Source organism: Mixophyes fleayi, chromosome 3, assembly GCF_038048845.1.
Source record: "Mixophyes fleayi isolate aMixFle1 chromosome 3, aMixFle1.hap1, whole genome shotgun sequence".
NCBI classification, from domain to species: Eukaryota; Metazoa; Chordata; class Amphibia; order Anura; family Limnodynastidae; genus Mixophyes; species Mixophyes fleayi.
In genome coordinates, this window is record NC_134404.1 from 147,827,261 (window position 1) to 147,846,462 (window position 19,202).

The window sequence follows — 19,202 nt, forward strand, 5'->3', positions numbered from 1 at the left end:
GTGTGTGTGTGTGTGTGGCCACTGTCTGTGTGTATTATGTGTGTGTGTGAGGGGCCACTGCGTGCATGTATTATGTGTGTGTGAGGGGCCACTGCGTGCGTGTATTATGTGTGTGTGAGGCGACCACTGTGTGTGTGAGGGGGGGGCGAACCGATATCTTGCCTAGGGTCCCATGAGGTGTAAATCCGGCTCTGATTGACGCTTATCGCAGTCATACAGAATGTTGTACTGCTGCAAATTAACAATACTGGCATGCAGCAGGCATTGTGCACAACTAGGGGACTGCATCCATACCTCTGCTGTCAATATCCTCCAGTCAGCAGAGTGAAATCTCAGACAGTGTGGCAGGTTCAGGAACTGCTCACCATCCGTCCAGCTCTGTGACTGAATTGTTATTAATTGCCTCTGGAGAAAAAGGAAGAGGTGAGTTGCCTCCCCACTGTTTCTCCTCCGGCAGGAATGAAATCTATACTTTAGCATGTTTAACACCATCCTGAGATGGAGTCGTCTTTTTAAGCCAAGTAGCAAAAAAGGTAAGCTTATTGCTGCTTGATGTACAGCCTCCTTTCACCGCACTGTTGACCACAATGGAGAGGGCACTGGTAACTATGTTAACATTGCAAAATATGTGATTACTCCAGTGTTAACCCTTTGTTGAATCGGAAGTAGTGGCCAAAGAGCCTTATTCAGGCAAAAATACGTTTTCATCGGACTTTAGCATTTACATCACTTGGTACAATTGCCCCAAATTATGAAAAGATACTAGACAGGACCCCCTGCCCCCCAATACTACTTAATACACTGGTACTTTATAATAAACCAGTAGCTCAGCTAGATTTTACATGGTTATACTAATGCTACTGTTCTCTGCAAAACGGTTAACCCTTACAGCTGCAGACAATCTGATAACTTTACATCTTGTTTTCAAGAATAAGGGTCCTTAACAGGGGCAGGCTGGCTAGGGGGCAGGGGGGCATCTGCCCCCCAGGCCAGTCCCATAATGGGCTACTTTGGGGTGGGTCCCTTGGCCATCTCCATTTTTTTCCAATAGGCTACTGAGTCGAGTCTTGCCCCCCAGGCTGACATTTGCCAGCCCTCCCCTGGTCTTTAACCAACTTTGTTGCATTAAATGAGAGCTTGAGACACTTCATTGACCCTGAACATTCACTTGCAGTAAACGAAGCAAGCAGTTCCTAAAATAACGATCTGCAATCCAAGTGCTCCTGACTGCAAGTGCAAATGCTAGTAGGTGGGGGGGGGTCATTGGAACCAATGTTTCCCATAACCTGTTTACATGGTTTTACTAGCATGAAGACTAATTAAATGATGTGTTTTTAGAATCACAGCCTTTATCTAGAACAGCAGAAGTGACATTGTACAGTTATCTATGTACAAAATCAGAACATATACAAAGGATTATGACCTACACACCAAAAAGAGAAATTGTTCTGAGTAGTGGGAACTGTATAATAAATAAATAAATAAACTAGTACTGAGTAGTTGTCCATACTTACCGAGGAAGCAGGGACACTGTCTGGGACAATACTTCCCATAAAAAAAATGTTATATATGGACTATATAACGTAGTCCAAGTGCTTTTATATTGGTTAATGAAATCTATAATACAGCATGGGGGTGCATTATTTCATATAATACACAGGCTTCCCTGATGAAGAGTGAAGTGAGGACATCATCAGAATTCACTGTTCATACAGATATTATATGCAAGAGCTTATATATATATATATATATATATATATATATATATATATATATATATATATATACTAAGAACACTTGTGTATTATATTACATACATGTTTTCCTTTATAACAAGTACATATTAAGAAATAACTGATGCTTGGATACATGTGATAAAAATAAAAAATTACTTTTTCAGTAGTGTGTTATATACTGTTAAAGACAAATCATGTTATATTTAAATAAACACACTGCATATTTTTGCAGTAGGGAACATGATGTAAACCCTTAATGTGGCACCAGTAGTAGGTAGGAGGAATTTTCTTTTAATAATGGGCCCATTATGAAAAAAACTATACTAATGCCAAGGAGCATGCATGATCTCGTAGGACCAAACCCTGCTCCAGAGGGTGATCTCATCACAAATGAATGCTGCATCTATTGACTCATATTCACAGTATACTGTTTTAAAGCCCTGCGCATTGTTATGCTTCTAATGGAAGGGTGTGGAATTTTACTTCCCGATAACAGTTTTATACACGTATTAAACAGCCAAATTTAATAGCCAAACAGTAAAAATCAAACATTATATGGTATGGTCTCTAAAATGTGTCTTGTTCCCTAAAAAATGTTTAGATTTACTCAATGTAAAATACACAATAGTGGAAATGCCCCCAATATAAATCTTTGCTTTTTTGTGGACAGGTCTGTAACTAAAATTACTGAACACCATGAATATCTGTATAGATTTCAAAGTCAAGGGGGTATATTTACTGAACTGCGGGTTTGAAAAAGTGGAGATGTTGCCTATAGCAACCAATCAGATTCTAGCTGTCAAATTGTAGAATGCACTAAATAAATGATAACTGGAATCTGATTGGCTGCTATAGGAAACATCTCCACTTTTTCAAACCCGCAGTTCAGTAAATATACTCCTAGACCTCAATCTTCTTCATACATTGCAGGCAGGGGGTTCAGGCCACTCTACACTTACGCTAGTAGCGCTCCCTCGTCATCCACGCCAGGCTAATATGTGCTAAGTAAATCCTTAATTTAAAATCCATCTCCCCCACCAACGTTTATGTTTACAAAACTCAGCTCTACTTGACTTTTTAAAAGTGTCACTGCAATCTTTGTCACTCATTTTGTTTTCATTAAAATCAGAACTGTATAGCGGAACATAGGCATGAACTAGCACTACTGAGGGTGGTTGGGGGCTGTCATGCCTGCACCTGTTGCCATCCTTATCTCTCATACACACTTATTGTCAAGCGCCCACCCAGGGATGACTCATTCTCTTCAGCCTTTACCATGGGATTATGTCAAAATTAAAACTTTACTACATTTTTCTTTCATGTTATCTTTTTATTTGGAGAAAATTTATTCTCTTATACTTTAAAATTAATTTCAGTTTATACCTCTCCCTATAACAATTTTGTACCCCCAAAAGCATTGCACCCTAGGCTGCAGCCTGATCAGCCTACTGGATAATCAAGCACTGGGCAGGAGGTAGCAGCACTCCTCTATATTCTAGGTCCAGATGACAGGCAACGTATAAAGAAACTCTAGACTTCATGCTTTGCCACAATTAATGCATAAGCAGCAACTATACTGCTATTTAGTTTGGATAGATTTGCACTTAATGCTTTTGGGGGGGGGGAATTGTCAAAAAATGTATATCCTGTAACACGGTGGCTACTGGCTTATCATTGACACTATCCATTCTTTTATTCACAAGATAGTTGCCAGCACAATGTTTACGGAAGGGTGGTCTGCAGTTCGGACGCCATCCTCAAGGTTTTACTGTGGATTCAGTCCTGCAACTGCCAGCTTCCCAAAACATTGTAAAAATCTGACTTTGTAGAAGTCATTTGTAAATAGGGTCTGATTCCTTTGTGTTTATAACATAGCTGCCTGAGATGGACAGCACTAATGTAGGCTATATAATGTGCTATAAAAACCAAAACCAACCCATCATGGCTAGGAAAGACTAGTAAATCGTTACTAGATGTTCCTATTTATAGGAATTAAGTCATACTTGCCAACTCTCCAGGAATGTCTGGGAGACTCCTGAATTTTAGGTCGGTCTCACGGACTACCGGGAGAGCTGGAAAGTCTCACGCATCCCGCAATTGCGGGGCTAAAATGATGCAATTTGCGGTGATTTGTGTCATTTTGGCCCCACCCCCGCGGCAAAACGGCATATTTGCCCCGGGGAAGGGGCCAAAGTGAAGCGATTGGCCGCGCCCCGCCCCCTCCCGCACTCCGGACACGCCCCTCTCCCAGCTACAACTTGCCAAAAGTTGGCAAGTATGAATTAAGTCCCTGTTTTCATATTTCTGATAAGCTGTTCCTGGCAAAGCATTGCTGTGACAGACTTTCTTAACAATTATAATAAATATCAATACATGGCATTGCACGTAAACCAGGAGTAATCTGTCTACCAGTGATCTGGGCATATTCAGTCCTCATGTGCAGTATGTACTGATGCCAAATTCAGCCCTTTTGTCGAGGGAGTAATATCATCAGGATCTAAGAGGTGGAGGACCTCGCTAGTCAACGGGCAAAATTTGAACTGTTACCATGTGGAATCTGTCAGGGATAAACTATCCGTGATAAAAGTATATAGCAAATAATATAATTAAGATTACATTCTGATATGGCGGTCATTACTATATAATAAACTGCTTATTGCTTGCTTTTGCTGGAGAATAACTGGCTAGCCATTGTTGGAAAATAATATGATGCCATAATTAGGGAACAGCATGCTGCTCGTGACTGGAGAATAATAGGCTGCTATTGTCAGGAAACAATATGCTGTCCATTGCTGCTAGTGGATAATATGCTGGTTATTGCTGGAGAATTCCATACTGGCCATTATTTTTGCATAACATGCTTGTCATTGCCTATGTATTGTTTCTTAGGGGTGTAGTATTAAAGAACCCAAAACTTAAATAAAATGTTGTTGATGGTGGAAATTACTGACATATAATAAAATATTGTTACTTACTTTCGGTGTGGTGTTCCCCACATCCGGTGTCTATCACCCCCCCCCCCCACCCCTTCCTCTGTTAATGGTTCCATTTGTTCAGTGCTTCCTTCATCTGCTCTGCTACTCCTTGTCTTCTACAAACATGCCTGATTCATGTGAAAACACTGTGGGGTATATTTACTGAACTGCGGGTTTGAAAAAGTGGAGATGTTGCCTATAGCAACTAATCAGATTCTAGCTGTCATTTTGTAAAATGTACTGAATAATCTGATTGGTTGCTATAGGCAACATCTCCACTTTTTCAAACCTGCAGTTTAGTAAATATACTTGTGTTTGAAACAGGCCCACCTTACTAGGGCAATAGAAGACAGCAGTGCTGGGTCAACGGATGACTGGCTATGTCAGAAGATCCCCACAAAGAAAGGAAATAATACTGTGTATTTAATAATTTCAGAATGAACTGTACTCAAAAAGTAACATTTAGTTGGGAGGTATCATTTAAGGCATGTGGCTTATAAAAGGACTTAGCCATAAATATTGCCACCTTGCTCTGTACATACAGATGTTTGGCATTTATGTAGCATGTTTCAAAACATGATTGTTTTAGCATGAGACTTGCAGCAGAAAAGTTAATTAGAAACGGTTGCTCTTGCTGGTGCCATACTCCTTGTCTTTTATTCACTATCGATTTGCAGTGACTTTGTAAAATCAAAAAAGTTATATGAGTGCCAATCAAAGAACTAAGTATGTAAGGCTGGGAGTGGTGATATACTTTACTTAAAAATAAGAAAACAGTTCATAATGATGCATATAAACTTTGAGCAATTTAAAGCCTAACAAGTTGCTGCAGTTAGCAGACCAAAATAAAATAAGAAAAAAGTGCCATCTAGTGTTGTTTATACAAATTGCACACTTGTGAAAAGCAAGCAAAAGGAAGTCCGAAGCTATTTGTACACAGGATGTTTTGTGTTTTTTTAAATGTCCTCAATTGTGTCCCAAGAGGTATAAGCATGCGTTATCTATGTAGGATAGGAATAATAGCTGAATCAGCAGCAATGCCTTTATCCAAGTCACTGCTATTATAATTAGTTAGACTGGGCCCCACTATGCAACATAGGCAGACAACACCCAAGTCTGATGCTCCCTGCCTAATTCACCTCCCAGCTCTGACAGCATACCTAATATTAAATTGCTACAATCAAGATTATCTATTAATTTCTGCATGTTTCACAAAGATGACAAGGGATAATCTAAAAGAAATGACAGGTATTATTTCTCTGAGAAAGTAGAAGAAGCAGCTCCTTCATCATATAAAGAAACTGAGATGTTGTGAGGAAGGATTAAGATTCTATTGAGTAGTTTCTGACAAAACAACATGAAGAGTGTTTCAGTGCATCACTTTCCAGGACCGTCTGTCCTCCAGTAAGCAGTCAATAAATAGTCACCAATGACTCAAGCTGGGTACACACTACACAGTTTTCATCCAATAATCGGCTAAATCAGCCGACATACGACCACTCGTTCAAAAGTCGGGCCAGTGTGTGCAGTGACACGATGGTCGAAAGTCTGCCCAAATGGACGATTGTCGCCTCATTTGGTTGGTCGAACCGTTTAATATTTTCGTTCCAATCTGCTTTCCGCTGTGTAGTGTGTATAAACTTCCGACCGATCCACAACAGTGAGTACGAAATTACAGTCATTACTAACGACAACATGGCTGTAAAAAGTCGCTAAAGGAATGTCCGCTCTTCCCTTTATCGTCCTAAACAAGGCTAGTGTGTATGCAGTCCATGGACCGAGCGATCGGAACATCGATCGCATGTAAAATCGCTCGGTATAAAAAGTTGGTTGAAATTTCTGTAGTGTGTACCCAGCTTTATATAGTTGATAGGTAGCTCAGCCATGATTGAATGTGAAAGATCCCAAAATACTGAAGCATTAAGTACTTGGAATTGTCACCCTCACTTTGTATAGTGAAGGAACAGAAAATGGTCAGTAATGACAGGAAATAGTACCAATAGATTCAGTCTACCTGGACTGCAACAATTACTAGTTTGCTCTGATGAACAACTCAAACAATATGTGTAAAGTAATTAACTAATCAGATCATGTTGATTCATCTCTACAGACACCACATGTAAAGAACTGGCGTTCATTATGTCATGTCATCATATCATGCCACATATGGACAATGGTCATCGGTTTTCTAGCTGTAATATTCAGAACTACACTTTTAAATGACACATATAACAGAGGAAGTCATTGACACATTTAAAAAAAGATCCATTTATCAAATGAAAACAGAATATAATGTCAGATAAACAGTAACCACACTATTATCCAACTAACTGGCTGCCAGCACGTCTGCTACCACACAGGAAGGAAGCAATTGTCTTTAGTCACATGTAGTCCAAAGATATATTGCTAAGTAAAACATCAGACTTTAAATAATGATAACAAAATATATTTTAAGTTAATGCAATAATAGAACACCATGATACAGCTCTCAGAACTCTAAAAAAACTACTTAAATAATATAATGTGGATCATCAATATAAAGAAAACAACTGGTCTGGTTACAGCAAGCAAAAGAAAATAAATAGTCTCTCCTTTATTTATTGCTGCGATGATTCTGCAGTATAAGCAACCATTCCTTTGTATGGCTTAACAAGGCACACAAAACAGCCTACAGCCAAATGCCTGTAATCATCATAACAGTAAGTTATAATATTAGTGTCTTACCTGAAAGTGCAGAATGATGGTCCATATTAAGCCCAAAGTCAATTTGGGATTCCCATCTGTTATGTCATCATTTCTTATATTAACTAGCTTTACCTGAAAACAAATAGAACAGTTGGCTTATTATATTTAATAATAAGGAAACAAATATGTATATACAGTGTGTGTATATATATATATATATATATATATATATATATATATATAAGCTAACCCGTGCATGATACTCATGCATTCTAGTCAAATCAAGCTACTTAAGGTCTTAAAAAGGTTCTTGTCATGCATTTGGACCCAGCCCAGGCCTCCTCAGGGGAAGAGCGTTAGTTTCCGACGCAAGCGGCCTTTTTAATGTGTGTTCATGAGGTAAAATTACCTCACGAAAATGAGTTTGACCCCTCAACTCGTAAATTTAGCCTTTACTACCCCTCCCACAGGGGGAAGGGGGGATGATGGAAGTTAACTGACTTGACTATTCTAATTTTTTTGTCAAATAATGTCAGTATACCAAATTTCAGGTCAATTGGATGAGCCCTTTCTAAGAAAATAGTTTTTTACACACACACACACACTAACGCACGCCTCTACACATGTGTGTTCATGAGGTAAAATTACCTCACGAAAATGAGTTTGAGCCCTACCAAATTTCAGCCCTTTTTGAATTTTTTTTCCCACACACACTAAGAATTTAGTAGGTTAGTGTATAACTCTGCCCAGCAGGTGGCGCTGCAACTTGGTTTTTTTTTTTCACACACACACACAGACAGACACCACTAAGCATTTATATATTAGATATATATATATATATATATATATATATATATATATATATATATATATATATATATACATATATATTTATAGCACCAACAAGTCTCATTCCCATCACATGTAAAAAAAAATAGCTGTTTGCAACTCAATTTTTTTTCCCCCTAAACTATTAATCCTCAACTTTCTGAACACTGAGATATTGTGTGCCAAATGGGTACTTTAATGTTATTTGTACTAGAATTTTGGAATGTCACTGAAAGGAATAATAGAAGACATATCTGCAAGAATTTTGCAGTCAGAATGCTTCATATACTACTTAGCAGTGGTAGAAATAGACATTTAGAAGAGGTGGTATGTAATGAAGGCAGTATGAGAAATGGCAGTATGACATACCACTGTATACACCCACACTTCAACCACTGTTACTTAGGAGATGCTCTGCGCACGGTTTCTATACTGTTTCCTGCACCCTCCTGTAACTTGTTGCTTCCCAATTTGCATATCACAGGAAAACTGCAAGAGCTTGTAATCTGTTTGTATTACATCAGAGTTATCACTTACAAATGGGGGTTTCTTTTAACAATTTTTTGGGGGCTCTTGCTTTTTATTTGTATAATAGTGGGAAAAAACTGAAACATAATTTATTTTGCAGAATATTTTAACCATTTCATGGCCTGGGAAGATTCACTCCTGCTTGACCAGACCACATTGAATGGTTTAGAAATTTATTGTTTTTTCCAGGTATAATCTTTCTATTTTTTGGGTGATCATGTGAAATAGAACCAAATGAAAACAGTTCCTGGGCACAACCCTGATAACCTGTTTTCAGCTACAGCAGACAGGGCTTCACAAACTGCTGCCATTTTGACCCATCATTTGTGAATAGCAGCTCAAGTTTACTGAGCTCACTTAGCTCAAGTCTGGCCCGTCAAGTCGTAAAGTGACTTTTTCTTTGCACATACGACATAAGTAACTCCCACATAAATACAAAAATGTATTTTTATGATGTAATATTGCAAATTGGGCCAATGCTCTGTTGGAGTCTATGGGTGCTATTCCTGATGATTTACCTTGGCAGATCAGAAATGTCATGCAGATTACAATCATACATATATACAGGGCTGCCACCAGAAATTGCGGGGCCCAGTACAAATGTAACAGACAGGGCCCCTTCCTTTCTTCTCTCACGCCACCCTCATTTTTAAATTATTCTCTACCCAACATTTGCCTTCCCCCCCCATTCTCTAGAGTCACCCACTCATCCCCGGTTCCTTCTAACCCCTGCAGTAGTTTACTTACCTGTCTGCATCTTCTTGCTGTATCCATTTGGCTCCTCTCTATTGACATAGTTGTGACGCTGTTAATAGCATGACATCAGGGACGCTGCAGGGAGCCTCTCTGCCTTGTCGCGGCTCTTTGTCCAAGAGTCCAGCACCTGGCGGGCTGGGAATGGAGCAAATGGCAGCAGCTCTGTGGCCCGACATCTTTGTAGTGGTGGCAGACATGCTGCCTACAAGGGTGCCCGCTGCTGCATCCTTAATTACGCGCATAGGTCTCTCCTAACACCACCTCTAACATTTTAGGAGCAGCTGCTGTCTAGAAATGGCGCCTGCTACCTCCTTTAATTCACTGTGGAGGCCCCTTCCACTAATAAATTTGTTTGGGCCTATGGCTGGTGGGGCCCCACTCTACTGTTGGGCCCCATACTGCTGTACTCCCTGTACCCCCCTGATGGCGGCCCTGCATATATATATATATATATATATATATATATATAGATACAGCTACACTATTTCAGCTATAAAAACACAGCACTCTTAACAGTTAAATTGTTCCCAAAGGGGCATATTTATTATTAACTGCATTTTCAACACGATCCATTTCAATCCTTATCACAAATATTGTGACTATTTATTAAAAACCTTCACTAGGAACAGCAGTCATGATAAACTGCTGTTCCTGCAAAGACCTGTGTCCTATGTCCTCTATGGTCAATATCACCAAGTGGCCAGCTTTGTGACAGTGACCGGAGGGGAGAATAGGTAGATGCGGTGAGGGATCCAAAGATCGCTCTACCGCAAAGCTCTCCCCATAGGTTTCAATGGCTAATGCCAGCTTCATGGAGCACAAGTTAGGAAAATCTTTGATTTTCGAAACTTGTTAAATTGCGGAATATAGCAGTCACCATAGACATCTATGTGGACTGCTTTGGATTTCGAAGCAATATGCAATGTGATGCTCTCTTAATAAATTTAAACGTTACTTAAATGTGCGTCTATTTATTAATCATTTTTTTCATGAAAATCTCCCAAATCTGTCCGTTTTCGATGACTTTTCATGAAAAAAATTATTTGTTAAAGGCCCCAAAATGACAGGGAATAACAGAAGAGGTGGGCAAACACTGTCAAATATCTTGTTTTTTTATTTCATCTATTTTCATGTATTTACCCTCCCCTTTTCAAATGTTGTCCAACTACAACAAGACTTCAATGGGTTCTGCACCTACATTAGTTAATTTGCCAATCCCACCTTTTTTGTAGACAGTCTTATTTAATATTAACAAACTAAGACTTCAGCTGCAGACTCTACGGACATGATTCATTAAGTAAAGTAAAGTAAAACAAGAAAAAGAAGCAAGTTTGCTCCTAGACAAACCATGTTACAATGCAAGGGGAGCAAATGAGTTTATTATTTTGCATGTAAGGAAAATACTGGCTGCGTTTTCATGTAGCACACAAATACTTGATAGCTTTATTTTTACACTGAATTTTAAAGTTGATCTAGGTCATGCTCTACCCCAACTATAAATTTGTCCCCACATTTAAAACTTACCCCCCCCCCAATGCAACATGGTTTTGCCAAGGTGCAAAGTTACTACATTTTTTTGCTTTATTTTCTTAATGAATCAGGCCCTACATGTCTACAAATGCAGTTTGTTACTCTGTGTTTCCATATTCGGCTTCGATCTGTCACCTCACCTGCTCACCTATATGATGTGGTCTATGCTATAAAGTACTATCACTTAATAGCACCCAGTGGTGAAAGTGAGTGGTACGCGATACAGCCACTTCTCCTACTGTCTTCACTGTAAAACTATAAATTCTGTTCACTTACACATTCATTACATTTTTCATACTTCTACATTTACATACCGCCACTTTTCCACCTCGACCACTGATAGCACCTTATAATCAGCTATAGGTAACAGATAGGTCAAGTTCAAACAGGTGAATTCTTGCAAACAATGTAAACATGACAGTGTATATCCTGTACATGGCATAAGTGCAGAGCCTCCACTATCAGTGGTCAGCACTAGACAGTAGCTGTATTATCTAAGTCAATTATATCAGTTTTACAAGGGAGAACAGCTTTAAAATGTAGTTTGACTGAAGAGCATGTGAAGCATCCCGAAAACTGAAATAGAAGGTTTGCAGTTAAAACAAAAGAAAAAAAATACAATACAAAATAAATATATTACCTGACGTTTTTTCAAATAATCAAGTGCAATTTGTACATTCTGTAGTCTATGAAAGCGCATTCGGCCTTTTTCCCGGGGCTAAAGATAAAGAAAAAGAATAAGACTTTGTGAGATTAACTAAGCAAAGCTACCACTGTAACTGACACTTCACTTCCAGATAAATGTCAGTGATTGATCAAGAGATTAAAATGCATTCAGTACTTTTTGGGCCTCATTTAGAGTTGGACGCAAAGTCCATTTTAGGCGCATCCACCACTAAACCACTATCACGCATGTGCAGAGAGCACCATATTCACCTGCATCTCGGACGCAATTTAAACTTGTGACAGCTTGCGGGTTAGTATGAGGGAAAGGGCAGAACGCGGAATTGTGAAGGCGTGAACCTGTATAATATAGACAGGGGGTGTGACCCAGTAAGGCACAGACGCAACACACGTCCAAAAAGGGCTAAAAATGTGCGGTAGGAATTAGGTGGCGCAGGCTAGCTGCAGGAACTGCTTGCAGCTTGGTAGGGTATTAAGAGTGGGATACAACTGGGGTTTCATGCCACTCGTAATACCCTATCAAGCTGCGGCACACTCCCACTCCTGCATGTCTTAGACGCACATTGCGTCCGACTCTAAATGAGGTCCTTTATGTTTTTCTCTGTGTTAATTGTAAAATTAAACTATTTTGTTCCTCATTTCAGTATTGTCCATATTTTATGTTCTATATAAGATAATGCACCCCCTACTATAAATAAGGATAATGTAATGCACTGCAGAGTCTGTGACCATATAAACCTATTACACAGGTTAGGGGTCTTTGAGGTGACCTCTAATATCCATAATAATGTACAGTAGGGGCTGCGTTATTTCTAATATTCCTTCCTTATAGTACACAAACTTTCCTAATGAAGTGATGACTCATCAATTATAAGCAAAGACATCATAGCTCACCATTTATACAAATATTATCTACAGGAGTTTATACAAATATTAACAGCCCTTGTGTATGATAAAACACAGCATTAATTATGAAAAGGCACAGCACTGTAACTGTTAGCTGTTGATAAATAAATAATATTACATTCACAAAAGAATATTATTGATGCTTTAAAACTGCTGACCTCACTTAAAATAACTATGTTTTGCCTATATTAACTATACTTTAATATGTGGGGTTTTTTTTGCTTCTTTGAATGTAAAAATAAACACATGAATATGTATAATTAAATAAAAAGAGTGCATGTAATAGTATTTCAGGGGTTAATTAAACAGCAAAAGGAGCTGTCTTCCCACTAAATCATCCCACCCTTTTGAGAACAGTAAAAATAAGAGTACACCCTACATGCTACTGAGCTCTTCTCTTTTACATTATAAATCAGGCGAGCTCCAGGAGAGTGATATCAGGGCACCGGTACTCATTTAGAGTTGGACATATGTCAATTTCTGCATACGGTACACATCATCATACTCAATGTGTACGCATACAAATGTGTACGCATACATCTGTACATCAGTTTTTGCACATCACTGACTTGTATCCCCTTATGCTTGAAAAGATGGAATGGGAGCGATCAGGAACAGGCTGGGTACAGTAAGGGTGTGTTCCCGTAAGTAGACATGGGCGCATCCACAAATATGCCTTATAGGAGGTGTATCTTTTGTAGGTATTAAAGGGCTGGTGCAGCTATATGCAGTGGTGCTAAGGACCATTATCTAGCCACCTCTGATTGGTTTATACACATGGACCAAGACTGACACTGTCTGTGGTAAATGCCCCCATCAGGGTATACAACTGCAACCAATGATATCAGAGCTTCTCATGGTACCTACTATCACTATGTGTGTCCATATTTTAGGATCTTAAGCTGCAATTACTGTATTATGTTTGAGTGACTCCCAACTTTTCCATAGTTCAATGTGCTCAGGTGTATATCCTGCTTCACAAACTATGACCTGGGCACATTAAGGGAGAATTTTACCATTCATCTGACATGTCACAGTGATGCAGGAATCTGTGGGAGAACTTTCACCGGAAGGCATAGTACCATAAGCCTATATATTTCTGTGATGCACATAAGATGCCTGCATTATCAACTTCTACATAATATTTACAGCTGTAAATGCAGCCATAAACTACTAAAGCAAACCAAAAAGCCAAAGCACATATATAACAAATGCATCTATTAACATGAGGATAAACCAGTAAGACAAATTGACTGTAGTAAACACAACTTTTTACCATGTCCAAATCCATACCACAAAGTGGCTACAATAACTTGAAGCTACTTAGTAACTATAGCCCACTGGTTTTCTGTCATGTTACTATAGTGACGCCAGTATACCTCCCAACTGACTCTCTATCCAAGCTAAAACCTCTGTACCTTTTCCTTTTCAAATGTTCTATTTTTTTATTCTGATATACAAACAGATCTGCACTGATAATGCCATCTGTGTGGCCTATTAGCAACCTTCTGTATATTATGATGTGTTTTACTGCTTTGCTGTGTCTGCAGCAGTGTATAGTATATAGTTAGTATGGGGTTCCCTCCACTGGCCACATGTGTCCATCCTAATATACTTGCTTCTAGCGCCAAGAGAAAGGATCACTTTGTAAATTGGCCCCAGATTGTCCAAGTTGGAATGGTTTAGTGTATTAAAAAAGGTATAAACAATGTAAAGTGTTTACAGGAGATTTTTAGTTGTGGTGGCAACATGAACACTTTAGGTACAGTCAAGGCCAAAAGTTTTGAAAATGACACAAATATAATTTTTCACAAAGTCTGCTGCCTCAGTTTTTATCATGGCAATTTGCATATACTCCAGAATGTTATGAAGAGTGATCAGATTAATTGAAATCCATTTCAAAGTCCCTCATTGCCATGACAATAAACTTTATCGCAGAAAAATTTCTACTGCATTTCAGGCTTGCCACAAAAGGATCAGCTGACATCAGATCAGTGATTCTCTCGTTAACACAGGTGACAGTTTTGACTAGGACAAGGCTGGAGATCACTCTGTCATGCTGATTGAGTTAGAATACCATACTGAAAGCTTTAAAAGGAGGATGGTGCTTGAAATCATTGTTCTTCCTCTGTTAACCATGGTTCTCTGCAAGGAAACACGTGCAGTTATCATTGCTTTGCACAAAAAGGGCTTCACAGGCAAGGATATTGCTGCTAGTAAGATTGCACCTAAATCAACCATTTATCAGATCATCAAGAACTTCAAGGAAATAGGTTCAATAGTTGTGAAGAAGGCTTCAGGGGATCCAATAACGTCCAGCAAGCGCCAGGACGACTTCTAAAGTTGATTCAGCTGCAGGATTGGGCACCACCAGTGTAGAGCTTGCTCAGGAATGACAGCAGGCTGGTGTGAGTGCATGTGCACGCACAGTGAGGCGTAGACTTTTGGAGGATGGCCTGGTGTCAAGAAGGCCTGTAAAGATGCCACTTCTCTCCAGGAACAAACATCAGGGACAGACTAATATTCTGCAAAAGGTACAGGGATTGGACTGCTGAGGACTGGGGTAAAGTCATTTTCTCTGATGAATCCCCTTTCAGATTGTTTGGGCATCTAGAAAAATGCTTGTCCGGAGTAGGAAAGGTGAGCGCTACCATCAGTCCTGTGTCATGCCGACAGTAAAGCATCCTGAGACCATTCATCTATGGGGTTGCTTCTTAGCCAAGGGAGTGGGCGCACTCACAATTTTGCCTGAGAACACAGCCATGAATAAGGAATGGTACCAAAACATCCTCAAAAAGCAACTTCTCCTAACTATCCAAGAACAGATTGGTGAAGAACAATGCCTTTTCCAGTGTGATGGAGCACCTTGCCATAAGACAAAAGTGATAACTAAGTGGATTGGGGATCAAAACATAAAAATTTGGGGTCCATGGCCTCCCCAGACCTTAATCCCATTGAAAACTTGTGGTCAATCCTCAAGAGGCGGGTGGACAAACAATAACCCACAAATTTTTACAAACTCCAAGCATTGATTAGACAAGAATGGGTGGACATCAGTCAGAATGTGGCCCAGAAGTTGATTGACAGCATGCCAGGGCAAATTACAGAGGTGTTCAAAAAGAAGGGTCAACACTGCAAATATTGACTCTTTGGGGGGTATTCAATTGTTGCCGTTAACGCTCTCAAACGAGCGCTCTAAAAATATTAGCGTTAATACGGTAATTACTCGCTAAATTTCATCTCGCAGCTCCCTGAGCTGCGAGATGAAATTCAGCGAGTAAACTACCGTATTAACGGTATTTACGCGCATATTACCGTATAAACTGTAATATTTTTCGAGCGCTCGTTTATTTTTGTTTTAACGCGTTAAAAGCAACAATTGAATACCCCCTTTGCATAAACTTAGTGTAATTGTCAATAAAAGCCTTTGAAACTTATGAAATGCTTGCAATTTTACTTCAGTATAGAATAGCAACATCTGACAAAAAGGTCTAAAAACACTGAAGCAGCAAACTTTGTGAAAACCAATACTTGTGTCATTCTCAAAACTTTTGGGCATGACTCTACAGCAAACCCAGTAGGTATTTTGGTTTGGTTGCCATTTAGGCTAAATATAATGCAGACATTAATTTGATGTACTACAGAGTTCAACCATGGTGGAATCAGTTATTTAACGTTGGAAGGGTTTCTTTCCCATATTTCAGGTAATTGGAAACACAGTAGCAAGAACATACTGTACTTCTTTGACCATATTAAATGTTGGGAGGTATACATTATGTTATACATATATAACACATGAAATACAATAGATAACACTGAAGGGTAAATAGATATATATTATAGAACAGCTTTCTGTACTGTCACGGTTCTCCATTATGCTATTATTATTATTATTATTATTATTATTGAAAATACAACGTGAAGAAACACCCTAAATATTGCACTTAATCAGAACAAAATGTAAAAAAATGAAAAGTGCTGTTATCAAATTGCTTTCAGTGTAATCTATTGGATATAGTAGAATAATGCTATTCCAAAAATAATTTACATATAACCATAAAATCTGAAAATAGTCTCAGTCAGGGTTCAGTTACTTATTCAAGTATGGACATTATTGTAATATATTCAATAAACTGAAGCAATGTTTTTGTATTTTGTATTATACTTTCAAATACATGTTCATGTTTTAATATTTGTTGTACTTATCTAGTACAATAGTGTGGTTTTTATCTTTTAGAGCTATATCTTAGTGCAATACATTAAGTTACTACACCCTATTTGAACCACCCCAGATTAGTGGTTTATACATCATTTATCTAGATATCTATGAGGTTTTTATCACACACACAAAACTAATGCAAAGTCTATGTGATAATTTATTACTTAAATTAAATATTGACTATATGTGTTTCAGCGGACGTTAATTAAGTTGGTGAGTTATGCTATGGTGATAAAGTGGTGGAACAATGGTGCATTTAAGATGTGTTTTTAATACAAGTGAAGTGTCTATAAACATCACTGTACCAAATGAGAGCACATATTTGCATGTTTATGTGCGTTAAACCTGTGTTGCACTGCAGTGCTTTTTTAATGATTCTTCTATTTCATCAAATTTTGTTAATAGAATTGAAAAGTTTCATTTATCTCAATAGGAAGGCACTGTAAATTTAATGAGATGCGGCTAAGAAGTGCTTACATTAGAAGTGCTTACATATGCGTTTCTGCAGATATTTGACTCGAACAACTTAACAATTTCCTGTTTTGTCGCAAATGCATGTTTACAAACACAGACTGAACTCATTGATAACTGCATATAAAATGCATATTAAACACAAGTATAAACACAAAGCATGTTTTAGTCTGCATAAAAAAGTGGAAGCGTCCATATGGTGAAGTATGAAGCGTGCTCACTATTATCAGCTGAACTCACTTTCACACACACCAGGATATCACATCAAGTATAAACACCAAGTCCAATCTATTGTGTATGCACAGCACACGGACATTAGAGGACAAAGTGTCAGGTTTTCACGGAACAGGCGCTGTTCACGAAGGCAGAGCACTAGTCGCTATGATGAAACTCAGAGGGGAAGACTGTTGTTACTGTTTCTTATATATGATCAATGTTTTAGACTTGGCTGTCTCTCTCCTGCAATTTCAAGTGGTTTGGAAATTTAGTGGCAAAGCCCTACCCTTGGGTTAGGAGGAATGGCTGTCACAGTTGCAGATAAGCTGTCTTAATATATTTTAATGTATGTGTTTTTAATTTATTTTTGTGAATAATATAATTTTGAATAGAGTACCACTCTATTATTGTTCCATGTCTTATGCATTTTTACTCCTGAGATATAATGTATTATATTGCTTATGCTGCATACATCTGACATAGTGAATAACCATCAATCCAGATAAACCTAAACCAAGTTTTATCTCAGCAGGGAGACGCAAAAAGAACGTATAGTGCATTTTTTAAAAACAAAATAAAAAAAAATTCAATACCATTTATTGAAGTTATTGCGAACAATACAAATAAAAGTCACAGTCTAGTAATAAAAACAGACATGTAACCAGAAGTAGAGATCAGTCTGCATCTCAAATACAAAACAGGAATACAAACAAAAGCGTGTGATAGAAATTTTACCAATGATATGGGAGAGAGGGCAAGATGAGAGTCAGGTGGTCTTGGAAACAAGGTTGAGGACAAGGGGATGAGGTGGATAGGCCACACGGAAGAGTATCTAGATATAGGGCATTGGAATATAGGGGAATTGATCAGTGCTGCGGAAAGACAGGGACCAAACTTTTACTTTGAGATTAATGCTCCATTACTGTATGCTCCATTTGATATATGTACCACACGGCTGCAGACCGAGATGAAAGCAGGAGGAAGAGGAGTCTTCCATGAAGCTGCTATCTGACATGTTATAGCGCTAACAATGTGTCTGAACATCCTATAGGTGTGCTTAAGAGAAATATGGGATAGATAAGGGGAGCAAAACATGTTTATGGTCAAGCGGGACCTGCAAACTTATAATAGTCCTGGCAAAGACCTTCGTCCAGAATGGTTGAAGTTTAGGACAGCTCCAGCAGAGGTGCAGGCCCTGGCTGCCCTCAATTCCTCCAGATGACACTAGTGGGAACAGAATACCAGATATAAAGCAATTTATAGGCATTCTCTTTGATGTGGACATTAATGGAAAACTTTGTAACTCCCTCGTATATATTAGTCCACTCATCTAAGTCCAAGGATTCACCGAAATCAACCTCCCATTTCAATTGGCAAAGGTACTTTTCAACATTCGAGATAGGGAGGAGAACATTAATAGAGTGGAGAGGAGGAATTGGAGGAGTGGCCTGAAAGGTTTTTGATCGTGGAGGTCAGTTTGCTCAGTAGGCAGGTCTTAACACAGTGGAAGAAGTGTCTAACCTGCAGGAAATGCCCTTTTGAGAAGCCCTGTAAGTTACACAGGGTAGAGAATTGGGGGAAAATGCCTGTCCTAGAAATGTTGTTTAGAAGTAGCCCCCCCCCCCCCCCCCAGACCATGCAGACTTGTTGCGCAAAAGGCCTGGTGCG

General features: G+C 38.8%; 1 protein-coding gene across 22 annotated transcripts in view; it reads right to left on the reverse strand.

The window, feature by feature from the left end:
- The window catches only part of DST (dystonin), a 474,923-nt gene that overhangs the window by 293,296 nt on the left and 162,425 nt on the right, over positions 1–19,202 (reverse strand). For all 22 annotated transcript variants that reach the window (XM_075202543.1, XM_075202542.1, XM_075202533.1 and 19 more), the window contains 2 exons: positions 11,679–11,756; positions 7,436–7,528 (listed from right to left, as the gene is read on the reverse strand). In XM_075202543.1, coding sequence (XP_075058644.1) covers positions 7,436–7,528; positions 11,679–11,756 — 171 coding nt within the window. The remainder of the gene's footprint in view (positions 1–7,435; positions 7,529–11,678; positions 11,757–19,202) is intronic.